General features: G+C 47.8%; 1 protein-coding gene across 2 annotated transcripts in view; it reads left to right on the forward strand.

Annotated features, from left to right (window-relative positions):
* The window catches only part of KAZN (kazrin, periplakin interacting protein), a 250,222-nt gene that overhangs the window by 166,723 nt on the left and 65,192 nt on the right, over positions 1 to 18,307 (forward strand). The window contains exon 1 of one of the 2 annotated variants that reach the window (XM_088671740.1): positions 7,747 to 11,930. The exons of the other annotated variant lie outside the window; for it this stretch is intronic. Coding sequence (XP_088527866.1) covers positions 11,666 to 11,930 — 265 coding nt within the window. The 5' untranslated portion in view covers positions 7,747 to 11,665. Of the gene's footprint in view, positions 1 to 7,746; positions 11,931 to 18,307 lie in introns of those variants that run through there. 2 annotated transcript variants of the gene reach the window in all.

Consider the following 18,307-nt stretch of genomic DNA (forward strand, 5'->3'; position numbering starts at 1 on the left):
CGAACCTCATGACACGTCTGTCACCTAATAGCATCCTGATGAATGTGCAGCCCAGTGTCCTTTTCAAAATAATTACAAGTTATCAGCTATCTGGTGCTTGCTGGGAGATGGAAGTGTGGTTTGTGGGGCAGCTCCCGGGTGTCGGGAAAGCAATAATTTGGTCTCCTTGAATTATGATCATCGTGGATTACAGGAGCACCAAGAGGCGCTCATTGTTTCAGGCACTCAGCAAATGCATCTGGCAAAAAAAGCATCCCTCCTAAAAGCTCTTATTACCCTTTCAGGTCCTTTCCAAGGTCCTTCACAAAAACAGCTGGCCTTCTCCACTCCCTTCCATATAGCAATGGAAAGGGGGAGGGTGCCGTGCCATCAGAGTTCACCTCTTTCCACATTCATACGCACAGGGCAATGTGACCCAGAGGACATTCACCCTACAGCTCTGACTTGCGCTGAGTCAGACCCTTCTTCCATCTTTGCCTACACTGACCAGCAGCAGCTCTCTGGGGTTATAGGCAGAGCACATTCCCAGCCCAACTGGGAGATGCTGGGGATTAACTCTAGGACCTTCTGCAGTCACAGCAAGTGCTCTATAAGACTGAGTTGTGGCCGCTCCTAATAAACATAGGAAGCTGCCTTATGCTGAGCCAGCTGTGAGTGGTCCACCCAGTTCAATATTGTCAACACTGGCTGGCAGCAGCTCTCCAGTGGTTTTTCCCAGCTCTACCAGAAGGTGCCACAGATTGAACCTGGGACCTTCTGCATGCCGAGCAAGTGAGCTAGTGCTGAGCTACAGCGAGTAAAATTGCTCCTTCCTTACTTCTCCCTAGGCATTTTATTTGTTGATTTGATTTGGTTGCCCTTTACAACAGAAAAATAGGATAAAAATCATAGGAATGTAATCATAGAACTGCTGTATACCTAGTCAGAACACTGGTCCATCTAGCTCAGCTTTGTCCACCCACACTAACTGGCAGCAGCTCTCCACTGTTTCAAGGCACTGCGGCATTGAACCTGGGACCGTCTACATGCAAAGCAGGTGATGCTCTGCCTTTGAACTGTGGCCCCTCTCTAAGGCTTGGCAGTATATCGATATATCGTCCGAAACCGGTTTGAAGCTCCTATTGTGATATCGGTTTCATACTTTTTGGCCTGGCAATATATTGCAAACCATGATCTGTGTTGGGGAGGGTAATATATGACCCAAAGCTAGTTTGAAATCCATATTGTGATATTGGTTTCATAATTTTTGACCTGGCAATATATTCCGTGTGTGTGTGTGTGTGTGTGTGTGTGTGTGTTTGTGTGTGTGTGTAGGTGTAGGTGTGCGCTATGCAAAAATCACGATGCAGGCAAAACCATAAAGCCAGGCACTGCCTCTTCATAGCTCCATCCTTACTTCAGACATTGCGATATATCACTATATCACGATGTTTAGCTGGCAATATATCACAATGTAGTGAAACCATTGGAGGTTTTCAAACAGAGGTTGGATGGCGATCTGTCAGATATTCTGTGATTTTTTTTTTCATTGCAGGGGGTTGGACTAGATGAGCCTTGGGATCCCTTCTAACTCTACAATTCTATGATTCTGTGTTTGCTTGGCTACAGTGAAGAGAGGCCTCTCATTCCCTCAGGGAAGGCAATCTGCCAGTCAAGGCTGCCATTAGATTTATGCGAGGGCAGCTCCTTTCGGCCTCTTAGAGGAAGCAAGTTCCCCTTGCCTTTTCTCTCCGATTCTTCAGCAGCTGATCTCAGCTTGTAAAGGGGCAGGCAGGGGCCAAGAGGCAGAAGCATTTCTGGCTTGTAAAAAAACACACACTTCCATGTCCTTTAACGAGCCATTTAACTTCCCTGTCCGCAGCACCAGTGTCCTTGTTTTGTAAAAGAAGAGTTGAAAAGCCTGACTTTCCCAAGCTGGTAGCGGGTAAGAGGGTCAGCAAAAGTTAAAGGCAGGAGGGATGGACCTAAATCAAGACCTTCGGAAGAACGTCTGAAGGAATTGAAGCAATGCAAGGCACCAAGAGGCTCCTGCAACTCTGAGAAAAAGAAATGAAACGGCGGGATTGCAGGGAACAGTCAGGGAGGGAGTCTGTATGGTCTCAGGGGTCTTCCAGACCAAATGTGGCTTTTAGGACACTCCCTAGGCTGCACCTCCCCTCCTGCCATGCCTCCTTTGCCCAGGCCAGATCCCTGAGTGACATTACTTGTTGTCCAGAAGAGAATGTGGTGCTCAGGCTAAAAAAAGATTCATCCCCCCTGTTGCATCTGGAGGATGCTATTTTTGCCTACCTCTGGAATCTGCAGCAGTGGAGATGAGACAGGCAAAGAGTACTCCTTGCCCAAGTGGTCCCCGAAACTGGGATCAAGAACGCAACAATCATTTAACATACATCCTCTGAGACGTTTAAGCTCACACGTTCGCTCCCACAGATGGGCAGGCCGTAGAGTTTGGGGAGGGTGGGAGGGAGCCAGAACTGAAGACAGTAAACTGTAGACATAATGACTGTGCGGCATGATTCATTGTTGAACCCACGGAGTGGGTTTCATGCTGAATGAGGGTAGTCATTTTCTCTTTATCTCCTCAACTGTTTTGCCTCGCTTTTATCTCCTCGACTCTCTTAGCTGGTGGTGATGACAGGCTGTTTTTCGAGATTTTGCTTTGTTTTGATGCTAATATTTTCAATGGCCATGCCAGTATTTTAATGGTTTGGCCAGTAAAACTGAGTTAAGAACCTAGACCGGGAAGAGACTGGTGGCCCAGGTGGTACATCTTCCTGTTCTCACAGTGGCCACCTAGATGCATCTGGGAAAACCTACAAGAAGGGCCGTCGCCTCCATGGTTTCTAGCAACTGGTATTTGGAGGCATTATTGCCTCCAACCATGGAGGCAGAACATAGCTGTTGTGGCTAGTAGTCACTGGTAGCCTTCTCCTCCAATCTTCTTTCAAAGCCATCCGCCTTTATGGCCATCATTGCCTCAGGTTCCATAGTTTAACTGTGCTCTGTGTGAGGGAACTCTGTTGTTCTCTCTAATGCCTGAAGAACCATCTTGTGCCCCTGGTTTGTTCCACCATCACCACCACCATGACCCCCAGATGCACCTCCAGTCTTCATCCCTAAGCCATCAAGAATTGCCTGAGCTCAGGCATCCCCAAACTTCGGCCCTCCAGATGTTTTGGACTACAACTCCCATCTTCCCCAACCACTGGTCATGTTAGCTAGGGATCATGGGAGTTGTAGGCCAAACCATCTGGAGGGCCGCAGTTTGGGGGTGCCTGCCTTAGCTCCACCTACAAACAGCCAGGTTCTGCAATGGCTCCACCCATTTGGCCTTTATAAAAAAAAAACCTAGCAATCCTAGATTCAAGTAGTTGCTGAGACAGAAGCCAAGGCCACGTTTTTGCCAGGGCATCTCCATTTCTCAATCCTGAACTGTGGGATAAAGGGAAGCACCCATGAGCTTGTATGGAGCATGTTTTCCTCCCTGGCAAACTTCAGGGAGTCTCCTTGCACAGATGAGACTGAGAAGGGTGGTTGTTTATTTAACCGCAGCATCTAGTTTCCTAGAAAGGAAGCTGCTGAAAGAGCCACTTGATTACTACAAGACTGTTCCCAGATTTGGTGCTCTCCGGAGTTGACCATTGGCCATAGTATCAGTATCAAAGCCTTTATTGGCATCACTTACAAAAATTCAAAGTAAATAGGCCAGTACGATCTCATCGCCATATCATCAGTACAGTCACTTGCCAAAGGGAAGAGGGGGGGCAACAATCTGTTTCACCTCTGTGGGTCTCCAACAAGGGCAGGGTCCTGTAATGTACTTCGGCAGCAAAAGATCAAATAGAGGAATTTAGCTACTGTCTTGGTGAGCTCCTGATCTCTCCCCCCTGTAATAGGAAGCGTATAACCTCTGTCTCCGCTTTCCATATTGGAATACATAGTTGGTCTAGGAATTGTTGGTGGAGATTATCATACATTTTACAATTGAGGACCATGTGAGCTAGAGTTTCCACCAGGTGGGCATCACATGGGCAGATCCTATCTCCTTCTGCCAACCCCACAAACCTACCCCAGAGGAGGTTAGAGGGATTAGAATTGAACCTAGCCAGCGGGGAAAAAAACCCTTCTTTCTTGCGGGTTAAACAAAAATTGTAAATAATTGGGGTTAAATTCCTGTGCCAAAGAGAGTCAAAAATAAAAAGGGGAACGTGTTTTTTCCGCAGCTGAAATTAGTTCCTGGCGCTCTATGTCCCATAACATTGGCCATAGTGCCTGATGTTAGATGAGGTCCAAAACCTCTGGAGAAAACATCAGAAAATCCCTGCTGGATCACACCAATGGCTCATCTTGTTCATTGTCCTGGCCAGATATTAATATGGGCCGTCTGCAAGCAGGACCCAAGTTGCAGCAGCAACACTCTGCCCACTTGTCATTTCCAGAGACTGGTATTCAGAGGCATTTCCTGTCTGCTTTCACCCTCCCCGTGCTCTAGAATCCTGCCACTTTGTTTTGCAACCACGGCTTGGGGTAGCAACGCTGGCCGCCAGCCCACTTCTGTTAAACGTTTCCTTTCCGCTGCCTCTCCTAGGCACCATTAAGACAGCGGCTCCTCTCCCCCTTTTCCCATGAGGGCGACCCTTTAATTCACTTTGGTGCCATGTACTCGTATTTATGTGTTGCAAGCAAGCGAGAGTCCTTGTTCTTGCAACACTTCCAACTTTTAAGTGACGAGAAGTGCATTGTGCATGCGGGGGGGGAGCGGGGGGGAGTCTGCTGCTTGATCGAATCAATGTCTCTCACTTTGACCAGCTTGGGATGTGTGGACAGGAAGCAAATTGCAGCCCCGGTTGTTACCTTTCTTCCCCATAGGAAGTTGCTCTGTCGCTGAAGCCACCACACACCAACGCTTGGTCTCTGGGAGTTGCCTCACTCTCTGATCAATGGGGACATAGCATTTAGAGGTCAGGCAAATTCTGCCCCTGCAAAGCTCCCTCAGCAGCGCTTTGCAGGCACCAAGAATCAACCAGTTGCCATGGTTGCAAAGCCCTGTGCAGGACTCTGAGTGAACCCTGACCATCAGCTGGTTGCCATGGCTGAACTCGAGTGTTGTGCAGCACTTTGAAGCTCTGACAGTCAGCTCAGAATATAGGAAGCCACTTTATCCCGAGGCAGGCCTTTGGTCCAGCTCACTTAGTGATGCCTGCACTCACTGGCAGCAGCTCTCCAGGGTTTCAAGCAGGGGACGTTCCCACCCCAATGTGGAGAAGGCAGGGGCGTGGGAAGGGTTGTGTGTGGCCCATCCCAGGTGTCATCCTTGAGGGGGGGTGACAAAATGAGGGGTGGCACTTACCCCGGGGCCTGGCCTGCAGGGCACCCGAGCCACGCATCTCTCCTGGGAGTGGCGCAGTAGCTCGGGGCTCCACGCTGCCCCAAATGGCAGCGTGGGGCTTGCGTCTGCCAGGCAGACTCTGCGGGCAGCTCGCCACACCGCCCCCCTAAGCGGATCACCATGCCACGCCCACCACTCTGGGTGCCGGAGCAGCTAGCTACGGCCCTGGGAGATGCCAAAAATTGTAACCTGGGACCTTCTCCTTGCAAAGCAGATGCCATGCCCCTGAGCTATGGCCCTTTGCTTGCTTTGAAGCCCCAATAAGTAGCTGGTTGCCAGGAGTTCCACCGGCACAGTTTAAATTCAAACCCTGCAGGTGAAAAGAGTCCCTTGGTGTCATGGATTGGGTGAGTGCAGATGAGACCTCTGGGTATAAGGTGGTATAATAATAATAATAATAATAATAATAATAATAATAATAATAATAATAATAGCCACCAGCTGGGCAACCCCCAAGGCAAGAAGGCTCAGAGCCCAGGGAGTGGTGGTGGGACAACGGTGAGTTGATCAGAGGGAGAAGACTAGGAAGAGATACCTCTATCAGAGCCTGGAGAGGTAATGTGAGCAGGGAGAGTCTGTGGCAGAGAGAAGTCTAGAGGCAGAAGCTGAAGCAGGAGAGTGGAGGAGGGAGGCCAAGAGGCAGAGGTGAGTCAGGCTAGTGAAGTCACAGGTGCCCCCCCCCCGCTGCTGCAGCAAGCTGCCCTCCACTCCTGACTCCCAGAGCCAGGAGAGGCATAAGAAGGGTAGAGCAAAGACAGGCTGGATGTGGGCACCGTCTCCAATCGCTTGGAAATACGGAGGAGGAGACATGGACAGCTGTGAGGAGGTGGGGACCTTTAGTCTTGGCAACTTGTTTCATGGAATAAGACCCACAGGGAATGAGCTTGTTGTGTACTAAGCTTGGATCCTAGAACAATAGGCAAGTAAGATCCTAGAATGCAACAACTGATTGGCTTGCAGTAGAAGACCAATCAGGCTCCAGGAAGAAGTTAATCAGCCTATTAGGCCGGTAGGGTTGTAGAATGCAACAACTGATTGGCCTGCAGGGAAAGACCAATCAGGCTCCAGGAGGGAAGCAGACTCAGCCAATCATTGTGTGAATAATGTATATAAAAGCCTGAGGTTTGGGGGGAACATTTCATTCACTGTTTTACAAGCTGCAATAAAGAGCATGAAGTCACTACAGGAGTATATTTCAGAGCTGCTGTGCTTATTATGCCTGACACTCAGCCAAGTTTGTGAAAAACATGTTTTTGCTACTAAAAAGTTAACACCAACTTTGAATTGTATAGTTTTCCAACAGGCTCGCTCTGTGACACCTGACATCATTGTGGTGCCAGATCACCGACAGGTGGGGTTGCCATACCTACTGGTCAAACCTGGGGTGGCAGAGGGAGAGATTATTAGATTCACCCTGCTGGCCTGATCCAATTCCCCACTGCTAGTCAAAATACTTGCACTTGATTTCTATGAGTACTACCTCTTAACCTGGAAGCCATCCCTGGTACCTTAAGGTTCCCAGGATACTCTTGTCTCACAGCTCTTAAAGGAAACGGGCACCACCTTCTGTTGGAGGAATGTAAGGCCACCTCACCCAGTTTCAGGAAGCTACCTTAAAAAGAAGAAAGTCTCCCTGAAACTTTTCTTGTAGCAAATTGGGTATCCATGCCTTAAGGGGCCCGAGATGCCCAGGAAATGGATTTGCTTCAAGTGTCCATATATTAATTGCAGTAGTTGCTCTTTTGCCAGCTCCATGAATTTGGAGCTAACCCTGAATGATTTCAAAGCATCAGGAAGCTGTTTGGCTTAAGGGGACTAGCAATGCAGTGGTTTGGCTGTTGATTGGAGGTCACTGGTTTGACTCTAGACCAAATTAGCATTGCTTCCTCGTATAGCTATTGCCGGTTCCACAAGGGCCATCCAGTCCAACCCCCTGCCAAGCAGGAAACACCATCAAAGCATTCCTGACATATGGCTGTCAAGCCTCTGCTTAAAGACCTCCAAAGAAGCAGACTCCACCACACTCCTTGGCAGCAAATTCCACTGCCGAACAGCTCTTACTGTCAGGAAGTTCTTCCTCATGTTGAGGTGGAAACTTCTTTCTTGTAATTTGAATCCATTTCTCCGTGTCCCCTTCTCTGGAACAGCAGAAAACAACCTTTCTCCCTCCTCTCTATGACATCCTTTTATATATTTGAACATGGCTATCATATCACCCCTTTCTCTTCTCCAGGCTAAACATACCCAGCTCCCTAAGCCGTTCCTCGTAAGGCATAGTTTCCAGGCCTTTGACCATTTTGGTTGCCCCCTTCTGGACACGTTCCAGCTTGTCAGTATCCTTCTTGAACTGTGGTGCCCAGAACTGGACACAGTACTCCAGGTGAGGTCTGACCAGAGCGGAATACAGTGGTACTATTACTTCCCTTGATCTAGATGCTATACTCCTATTGATGCAGCCCAGAATTGCATTGGCTTTTTAGCTGCTGCATCACACTGTTGACTCATGTCAAGTTTGTGGTCTACCAAGACTCCTTGGTAAGTTGCTTTGAGTTGCTTGGGGCAAGGAAAAGCAACTAACATGTTTAATAAAATACAAATAGACTTGCTGGATCAAGCCAAAGGGTGCCCATCTTGTCCAGAATCCTGTTCTCACCATGAGCATCTAGATGCCCCAATGGGAAAGCCCATGAGCTGAACCTGGGTGCAACAGCAGCACTTTCCCCGCTTGCAATTTTCCAGCAACAACAGGAATTTGGAGGGAGTGGAAGTAGATCATAGCCATGCGCAGCCATCCTCCTTGCACACACTCAGGCACACATGCGATGACCGATTGCCCTACAGTTTTGCAATCCCAATAGGCCCTCTAGAAAAAAACTTAAAAACAAGAGGCAGGCCTGCTAAAGGTTACCAGGCAAATCGAAAATACAAGCCCGCTAGAGTCTTGGCTTGTAATCCTGAGCATTACTGCATTAAGGAAAGCGATTCGTGATAGCTTACATAACAGGCTGTTGCTTCCTCGCAGTCCCTCCTAACAGGATTTATTAAAGGAGGGGAGACTTAGAGGGAAAGTGTTCTGCTCATTAAGCCTGCCCCTTTGAGACATCAAGTTCATGCTCTTTTTAAATGTCTCCCAACACAATCAATCCAGCGAAAGGCTGCCGCGAGTCGCTCTGGCAGCTCCTTCAGCCCAAGCCTGTTGCGGTTTCTGTGGAGGGGGGGGGGTTGGGACTCTCGTGTCAGAATGGACAGATCTGTAAGTTTCGCTTTCTCGCAGTTTCTCATTCTTCCTTTTAAAAGAAAAGAGTTTGTTTTAAAATACAGTCAACACAACTTATACATGTTGAACTTGCACAGTTTCAATTTTATGCAGTCGAAGGCCAGGCGCAGTCACGCAGATCGAATGCATGGAAAGCAGAGAGCTTTTTGTGTGGGGTTTTCCCAATGTGGAAAGAGTTTTTAAATTCTCCCTCTTGCTTAGTGGGCTATGGTAGGGTCAAGCTTTCACAGGACAGCCCAGCAAGATTTCATGAGAGCCTCCCAGAGCCTAGTAAGCAAGTCTGAGAGCTTAAAAGCACTGTGCCTTGCTTGGGGCCAAGGTCTGCTCAGCACATGACTCCAGAAGGTAAGATTGCTTGCACAGGGATGGTTCCAAGGGGGTGCTCTGATGGGACATGTTTTCGCTTATATTCCATTCCAGGAACGTAACCCCCACACAAGCTGCAGTTCGCTGTATGAGAAACAAAATAAAAACCAACAAAACTTTTCCAACATCCCCCCCTTTTCTCCCCATACAACCAGTTGCCAGCATTAAAGTAAGAATTAGGATGCTCTCGTTTCTCTTTTTTTTTTCTTCAGTGATTCAGTGTGACTTACAAGTGCAGTTCAGGAGAATCTGGGGCTGCTCCAGTTTGTCTGTACAAATGGTCAGGGGCACAGTGAAGATATTCAAAATCGTGTAGACCGTATTTGTAAAGAAGCAGCTGGCCGAATGTTTTTCAGCCAGTTTAAAATGCTTCAAGTAAGTTTAAAATGCTTTACTTACAGATTCAAGGTCTTAGTCATGCATTGTTCCATGCAGCAGCAAGGATAATAGAGGCAAGATACTCTTGGGTAGAAAGTACAGCAAGATAGCTTCAGGCGTGTGCTCTAAGCTCAGAGCTAGCTTAGACATGTCTGTTCTCACTGGCTACACGCTGCAGAAAAAGTTTGTGTTTCTAAATTAATTGTACAGAAGCCCTAAGATGGCTTTGTTAGAAGTCATGTGCCCATCTGGGCTAAACACAGTCTCCTCAGACGTCCTGCTTCAATGGTTACATTGTGGAAAAGAATATGGACAAAGGAGGGACCTTGACTTCCTTCCATGGTGAGGGGGCATGACCTAACTGAGTCTATCTAGCGATAGCAGTTGTACTTAATTATGTTTGACTGCAGTCTCTCACAGTGTGGTGGTGGTGCTTCAAACAGCACTTTTGAGAAGTGCTTAAGACAGCCCCCAGCTTAATTACTTCTCAAAAGCACTGTTTGATGTAGCTTGCATGCTTCTTCTGAGAAACAAATGTCCATTGGCATCATCCAACAGGGGGAAGCTGCCTTTATAAAAAAGGACAGGTGGTTTCTTCATTTGTAGCCTTGTCCCCAAATGCTGGAGCAAGTTGCCTGCCCCACCACCCAGCTGCTCCATTGGAAGCAAAAGCAGTTCAGGGGATTAAAGAGAAACCTGTTGGGTCCTGTTCCCAAACCATGTAGTGCTGTGACTTCATGGAAACATTGAGAAAGAAGATCTAGGTTTCTTTTTTAAAAAATAATAATAATCCTATTTTACCATCTGCTGGCAACCACTGCTTGCTTGCCAGCTGGGCGGTGTTTGGCTTGCCAGTGCCAACCTGTGGGAATTGTAGAGCTGGAAGGGACCCAGAGGGTCATCTAGCCCAACCCCCAACCCGATCGGACATATCATAATGGTTTTGTGTAATTCTATGGTTTAACTGCACTTGGAATACTCTGTGTATGCAGTGTGGTATAGGGGTTAGAGTGTCAGACTAGGACCTGGTAGACCAGAGTTAAAATCCCCACTTGGCCGGTCTGTCGCTCTCAGCCTAACCTACCTCACAGGGTTGTTGTGAGGATAAAAAAGGAGAGAGGGGAAGAGCTCACAGGAGAAAATGCTGGAAATAAAGGCATGCATTCAACTAATTCCTGCTCAGAGCAGACCCATTAAAATTAATGAAACTAAGTTAGCCCTGTCTGTGAATTTCATTGGGACTACTCTGAGTAGGCCTAGTGTTGCAGTCACTGCTAGTCGTGCTCAGAGGAGACCCACTGAAGTTAATAGGTCAATGTAATGAAGACATATAAAAATGCTTTATATGAGGAGGGAAGATTGCCTTGCAAAAATGTGTTTATTGGGAGAGATTTACTCAGAGATAGAGGAAGAAGGAATGCGACTAAGTGCTGGCACATCCATGCTTTGCATGCAAAAGATTCCAGGTTCAATTTTATTTGAAACCATGAGGACTAGCATCTTTACAAGACGGACCATAGTGTCTTGCATGCAGAAACGTTCCCAAGTTGGTCGTTCTAGCTGGGGCAAGGGGAGCTGGAGTCCAGCCGATGTCTGGGGACAACTAGTATGAGCAGGTCTCTCATGCCCAAGTGCTGTCCTCCCTGACTGGCAGCAGAAGCTCTCCTGAGCTGAGAGATGCCTATTCCTGGTTGCGGTCCCTAAAATCAGGGACCGCACATGAGTGCTTACCTATGATTCCTGCATTGCAGACAGTTGGACTAGATGAGCCTTGGGGATCCCTTCTAACTCTATGATTCTGTGATTCATTGGAGGTTTTTAAACAGAGGTTGGTCAGGGATAATGTAGCTGTGATTCTTGCATCACAGGGGGTTGGTCTAGATGACCCTTGGGAACCCCTTCCAATTCGATGTGCAAATCATGTGCTCTGCCTCTGAGCTACAAGCCTCTCTCTCCCCTCCCATCCCCAGCGTGACGGGGCAGGGCATTATGGGAGGACAGCAAATTCTTGTACCAAAGCTTTTTCTTCCCAGTCTCTTTCTGCTCCCTTTTTCTTCTCCGTGACTCTAACAGTGGGGCCGTTTAGCACCTTCCCCTGTGAGAAGGAAAGGGGCGGCACTGGCTGAGCAGCTTCAAAAGAAAAGAGCTGAGTCCGGAAATCTTGTTTGGTGCAGCTTAAAATCTCTGATTGGAAGGCTGAGCCAGGCAGGTGAAGTTCTCTCCCTGGGCACCGCCTCCTTCCTCTCAGTGAGCTCATGCTGGCAAACTCTGCAACCTGTAACAGGGTCAGGTTCCAAGGTGCTCAGGTAGCGCAAAGGGCACTTCCTGCTTTGGTGGGGAGGAGGAGTCAAGAGGGGAAAGAAAGAAAGAAAGAAAGAAAGAAAGAAAGAAAGAAAGAAAGAAAGAAAGAAAGAAAGAAAGAAAGAAAGAAAGAAAGCTTTCAGATCTCCAGGGCTGAGTCTCCCCTTCCCCTCTCCAGACTCCGCACCATGAAGTCGGAAAGCGAGGAGAACAAACCGGGTATGTGGGGAGAGTAGTTGCTTCCACGGTTACCTGTCTGAAAATAGCAACCTCGTCTAGGGCCTCGTCTTTAGTGGGGCTTTTGCTGAGGGTGTTTGAACAGAGATCACTTTTGCCACATTCTGGGCTGGCTTCCCTTGTCCTGTGAGTGAGTTTGTGTAAGTTTGTGCATTTGTTACAACAGCCTCAGGGAAATACCGGAGGCCGCATGGGCAGCAGAGGTTGGCAGGCTGTTGTTGTGCGGGCAAGTCTCCGTCATCTTCTTCTTCTTCTTTTTTTAAAAAAGCACCTTGTCAATCGCTTTTAAACTTGCCGAGGCGCGAGAACTAGGAGCAGCCACCCAGAACGGCTCTCTCTTTAGGGCACGGTCCATTTTTCCCCCTTCCGTGTGCAGGGAAGGGGAATCGGAGCCACTGCTGAGCCTCTGAAATGATAGCCTTCAGGGAGGTGTGGTTGCAACGCCACTAACGGGGCGCCCGAGCCCCAAACGGTGATAGACTTGTTGGATAGTGGCTTGGCGAACGCTGGGAGTTTGACAGGCTGGGAGTGGCTGGTGGGCACTCGGTGCATGAGATCATTCTTAACATGATCTCGCCCTCGTCAGCTGCTGTGGTTGCTAGGAGCCCGTTGGCACCTTGGGTTTTAATTGGGATCGCCCTTCCAGGTTGCTTCATTGCCAGGTGTCTTGGGTCGGGGGCCTTCGGCACACGGGGTTGGAGAACAGCTGCCAGGAAAGGTGTGCTGCACCTGAGGGTGTGTAGCGGTGTGTGTGCCGTGGCTTGCGTGTTCTTCTTGTGCTCACACCGACAAGAAAATTGCAGGAAAGCAGCAAAGAGAACAGGCCGGGGGGAGGGTGTAGGTGATGTCAGAGGGTGGGGGGTGGGGTCCCTCCCTGGCTGCAGCCTCCCTGGAACCCACACAATATTTCTTGGCATTAATATAGGTACCCGTATATGTGATGCCCTGCAGGTGTTGGACTCCAACTCCCATCAGCCCCTGCCAGCATAGCCAGTGCTCAGGCATGATGGGAGTTGTTGTTGTTGCTGCTGCTGGCATCCGCCTGTCTCGAGAGGCAATGGAGTATACTTCCGGGGGTGAAGTCAAACTGCGGTTTTAGCAGCACCGAAGTGACCTGGGCATTGTGTATGGAGGTTCTGGGCTTTCCAGACAGCAAGACCTCACTCTTGGCGTCACCGATGTGGTCCAAAGGGAAGCAGAGCAATACATTTGGCACCAGCTTGGCTGCAGGAGTTGCCAGAAGGAGGCGTACAAGGCACCATCCAACTGCCTTAGGGACTCCACACCGTATTTGTGTAGGGTTTACTCCTTAGCTTTTCTTCTTCCAAAGATATTTTGCAATGCAGCGGTCCTGGCAAAACTTGCGAGCACCTGATCTCCTCCGCCCAAACACTACGCAGGGGTCAGCAAACTTTTTCAGCAGGGGGCCGGTCCACTGTCCCTCAGACCTTGTGGGGGGCCGGACTATATTTTGAAAAACAAATATGAACGAATTCCTATGCCCCACAAATAACCCAGGGATGCATTTTAAATAAAAGCACACATTCTACTAATGTAAAAACACCAGGCAGGCCCCACAAATAACCCAGAGATGCATTTTAAATGAAAGGACACATTCTACTCATGTAAAAACATGCTGATTCCCGGACCGTCCATGGGCCGGATTTAGAAGGTGATTGGGCCGCATCCGGCCCCCGGGCCTTAGTTTGGGAACCCCTGACTGGGAGCAAAGTGCAGCTATTTTGAACCACTTAGGAACATAATAAGGCTGCCTAGACATATACTAAGTGAGGCCATTGGTCCATCGATCTTAGTATTGTCTACACATTCAAATGTACCACCCAGTAGCCCAGGCATCCCCAAACTGCGGCCCTCCAGATGTTTTGGCCTACAACTCCCATGATCCCTACCTAAGAGGACCAGTGGTCAGGGATGATGGGAATTGTAGTCCAAAACATCTGGAGGGCCGAAGTTTGGGGATGCCTGCAGTAGCAATGGCAGACTCCTTCCCTCTTTCCCCCTGCCTCGATTTCCCTATTTCTGTTCTCTCCTCACCTGTTGAGTTTTGCAGAAAGTGAAAGGGGCAGCCTAGACCCTGCTGGTCTCAAGTGGTGCAAAGGCTTTGGCTCTGTTTTCCTCACCCGCAATAGAATCATAGATTTGTAGAGTTGGAAGGGAACGCAAGGGTCATCTAGTCCAACCCCCAGCAATGCAGGAATTGCAACTAAGAGGCCCCCAATTTTTGAGCTTCCAGAGATGGGTGGTGATGTAGGCTCAGTGCTTTTGCACATTCATCTGTAAGATCACTTGCAATGTGAAATCATGAGGGATAAAGGTAAAGGTACCCCTGACCATTAGGTCCAGTCGCGGACAACTCTGGGGTTGCAGCGCTCATCTCGCTCTATAGGCCAAGGGAGCCGGCGTTTGTCCTCAGACAGCTTCCAGGTCATTTGGCCAGCATGACTAAGCCGCTTCTGGCGAACCAGAGCAGCACACAGAAACGCCGTTTTCCTTCCTGCTGGAGCGATACCTATTTATCTACTTGCACTTTGACGTGGTTTCGAACTGCTAGGTTGGCAGGAGGTGGGACCGAACAATGGGGGCTCATCCCGTCGTGGGGATTCGAACCGCTGACCTTCTGATTGGCAAGCCCTAGGCTCAGTGGTTTAGACCTCAGCGCCACCCGCGACCCTATCACAAGGACTAGATGGTTATAATTCTGTCAATATTGAGCCACAGAACCAAAGACTGGGAAATGGATAAATGTTTCAAAGTTCTTTGGAAACTTTTGCCTGGCTCTCATTCTGCATAGAAATCGAAAACTCCAATTATGCACCAATTAAAAGCAACCCCTAAAGCAAACTACTGTACCCTTTCTAAATTATGGAAGTTGTGTTGTTGTTTTTTATCTCTTCCCTGTGTGGTCTGCATATTGTTATATCAAAGAGTAGATATTTGGAAATTATTCCCACTCCTGCCTCCCCAATCTCCAGCCTGAATCCTCAGCTGAAGTTACAATTTAACTTTTGGGTAGTGGACTTTGTCCTTGTATGGAAGGAACCCTACAAACACACCCATTCACTAGAAGAGATCGGGAACACTGGTCCTAAACCAACCAATCCACTTACTGATGTCAACAAACATAAGTTAGTCGTGTCCATTAACATAAGCAGGTCTACTCTTGAGTAGGACTAGCATTAGCCAAGACCCAATAGAATTTGGCTGACTGCCCAGACCAGGGTTTCCCAAACCTGAGTCTCCAGCTGTTTCTTTGGACTACAACTCCCATCATCCCTAGCTAGCAGGACCAGTGGCCAGGGATGATGGGAATTGTAGTCCAAAAACAGCTGGAGGCCCAAGTTTGGGAAGCCCTGCCCTAGGCAATGAAGCTGTTTGGAGGTGTTAAAAACAGACAAACCCAGCACTTCATCCAAACATTCCCATTTAAATTTTCTCTTATCTATATTATTATTCTTAACATCATTATCATTAGTACTTATTACATTTGTCACTTTTAACACACACAAAAGCCTGGAAGTGATTAATTTATTTCTTATGTATTTATTCATTCTTGATTTCAATGAGACTTGCTTCAGTGTGTATATGGCTAAACACCGGCCCTTCGGATTTTACTGGACTCCAACTCCCATCATCCCTGACCATTGGCCATGCAATCTGGTGAATTGTTTGAGTCCAGCAACATGAGGCAGGCACTGGTTCGCCACCCCTGTTGTGTGAAGGATTGCACCGTAGCCCCCACCTAGGAGTAGGAGTAGCTCCAGATTTTAGAGAGGTTTTTGTTTAGATGCCCTCCCTGAGTAGACCAACCTCCTTTTTCACTCCCATCAACACTCTCCACGGACCCCTCATACATTTGAAGTACTCTTACATCATTCTTTATTTCTTTTTCTTTTCTTTTTTACTAATTCATTTTTTATTGATATTTCACAAAAGTTTGCACAAAAATTAACCATAATCAACACTGTAACGCACTGTTACAATAAATCAAATTAATCATGAATTTTCAAATTAATCAAATTAATAAATCAAATTAATCATGAATTTACAAATAAATCAAATTAATCATGAATCAGACAAATTATCTAGACAGCAGTACCCTCAAATTCCTCACCACCACCCAACCCTCCACCCACCCTTTAGTGCTTCCAGCCAATCTCATATTGCGTCTTTTTTTTTTTTGCTCTTGCATATACCTAATTCCTAACTAACCATTTCGATGTTCATTATTTTGAGCCTTCATAGGTCTTTTGAGAGATCGGCATGCTCCAAAAAGCTAGTTATATCATCTTTGAATTTTTCCCAATCTTTATTCTTTCCCCCCTCTTTTATCCCTTTAATTTCTGCTTTTTCTGTTGCCAGATTATAATAAGAAATCATTTTTAGTTGCCAATCCTCTTTTGTTGGTGTCTTTTTACTCTTCCAATTACTCCCTATTAATAATCTAGCAGCTGATGTTGCATACATTAGGATGCATCTATCCTTTGGTTTTCACTCCCATCAACACTCTCCACAGACCCATCATACATTTGAAGTACTCTTACATCATTCTTAACAGTCATGAAGCATCCTGGGAACTGTAGTTTGGTAAGGGTTAGGGAATTATATCTCTGGAAGGCCAACACTCTCGACAAACTACAGTTCCCAGGATTCCCCTTGGCTGTGAAAGTGGTATAAAAGTGCTTTAAATGTATGGTGCATTGATGTAACAGGTGCTGTTTTTCTAATAATAAACAAGAGTTGCCAGAACTCACCAAGAACGCCTTCCTTGTTCTCGCATAATGGCAATGGCACCCACCTGAGAGGTGCCGGAACTGAGTTCCAGCTGGCGGGGGGGAAAACCTGGGTGTAACCTATTTGTTTGCCAGGCTCCTTCCAGCTCTTATGATGCTCTGGTTCCTATGCCCACTTACCTGGGAGTCGGCTATATCCACATTCAGCCATACAACTTAGTGGACTTACTTCTGAGTAGAGAAGAGCACGTCACTCTTTGAAACTGGGACCGGACTCCTCTTTCCTGTACTCAATGTTTGGAGCTTGTTTGTGAATAGACATGCATGCAGCTTCTATTGTGCCCCATTCTGGGGGGAAAGGCTGGCTGTTTGCTTTTGAAGAAGGGGTAATACACCTGCTGTAACAACAGGCCAGATTAGAGCCCTCCCTTCTTTTCAAAGGACCCAGGTGGCGCTGTGGGTTAAACCACTGAGCCTAGGGCTTGCTGATCAGAAAGTCAGTGGTTCAAATCCCTGTGACGGGGTGAGCTCCTGTTGCTCGGTCCCAGCTCCTGCCAACCTAGCAGTTCGAAAGCACGTCAAAATGCAAGTAGATAAATAGGTACCACTACAGTGGGAAGGTAAACGGCGTTTCCGTGTGCTGCTCTGGTTCGCCAGAAGTGGCTTTCTCATGCTGGCCTCATGACCTGGAAGCTGTACACCGGCTCCCTCGGCCAATAATGCGAGATGAACGCGCAACCCCAGAGTCGGTCATGACTGGACCTAATGGTCAGGGGTCCCTTTACCTTCCTTCTTTTCACTTTCAATTAGTTGCAAACATGGGGCATGGTTTGCATTTGTCATTTTCCTCCCCACCCCCCTGGGATTGATTAGTTAGAGGCGGGCAGACCGAGAAAGGGGGCTGTCTGATGCTTGGTGTGCCAAAAGAGTCTAAGCTGGCTGAGCAATGCTCGGCTTTGGATGAATAGCTTGGTAGATGTAGCTTTGCCTCTGGTTATAGCAGGTCAGTTATCTTGTGCTGACCTCTCTGGATAAGTGGGCCATTTGTGGTGTCTTTTACTTTTTGCTGCAAATCTGTCATCTGCTTAAAAGCTGTGGGTGAATGCTGCCGGTGTTTCACTGCTTGGGAACTTAAGAAGGGTCACATCTCAGTGGTAGAACATCTGGTTTACATGCAGAAGGGCCCCAGGTTCAATTCCCCAAATCTCCAGGAGATCCTACCTGAAATCTTGGAGAGCTACTGCCTGTCAGTGCAGACAATAACATTGTATTAATCTGCGTTTTAACTGAATTGTTTCTTTTATACTTGTGTTGATATTATTTGTTGTTAGCCGCCCTGAGCCCGGTCTTGACTGGGAAGGGCGGGGTACTGTATAAATAAAATTTATTATTATTATTATTATTAATAATAATAATCTAGACCAGGCATCGGCAACCTCCGGCCCATGGAGGCCGTTTATCCAGCCCACGGGCCACCCGTGAACCGAGCCGACCGCTCTGCAAGTCCCCCGTGTGCTGCGGTAACCCGGCGCAGCGGGGTGCGGGGACTCGCCGAGTGGCACCGGAAATTGCGTCTACACAGCCGCAGAAGCCATTTCTGGTGCTGCA

The sequence above is a fragment of the Zootoca vivipara genome, chromosome 6 (assembly GCF_965207765.1).
Source record: "Zootoca vivipara chromosome 6, rZooViv2.hap1.1, whole genome shotgun sequence".
Classification (NCBI taxonomy): Eukaryota; Metazoa; Chordata; class Lepidosauria; order Squamata; family Lacertidae; genus Zootoca; species Zootoca vivipara.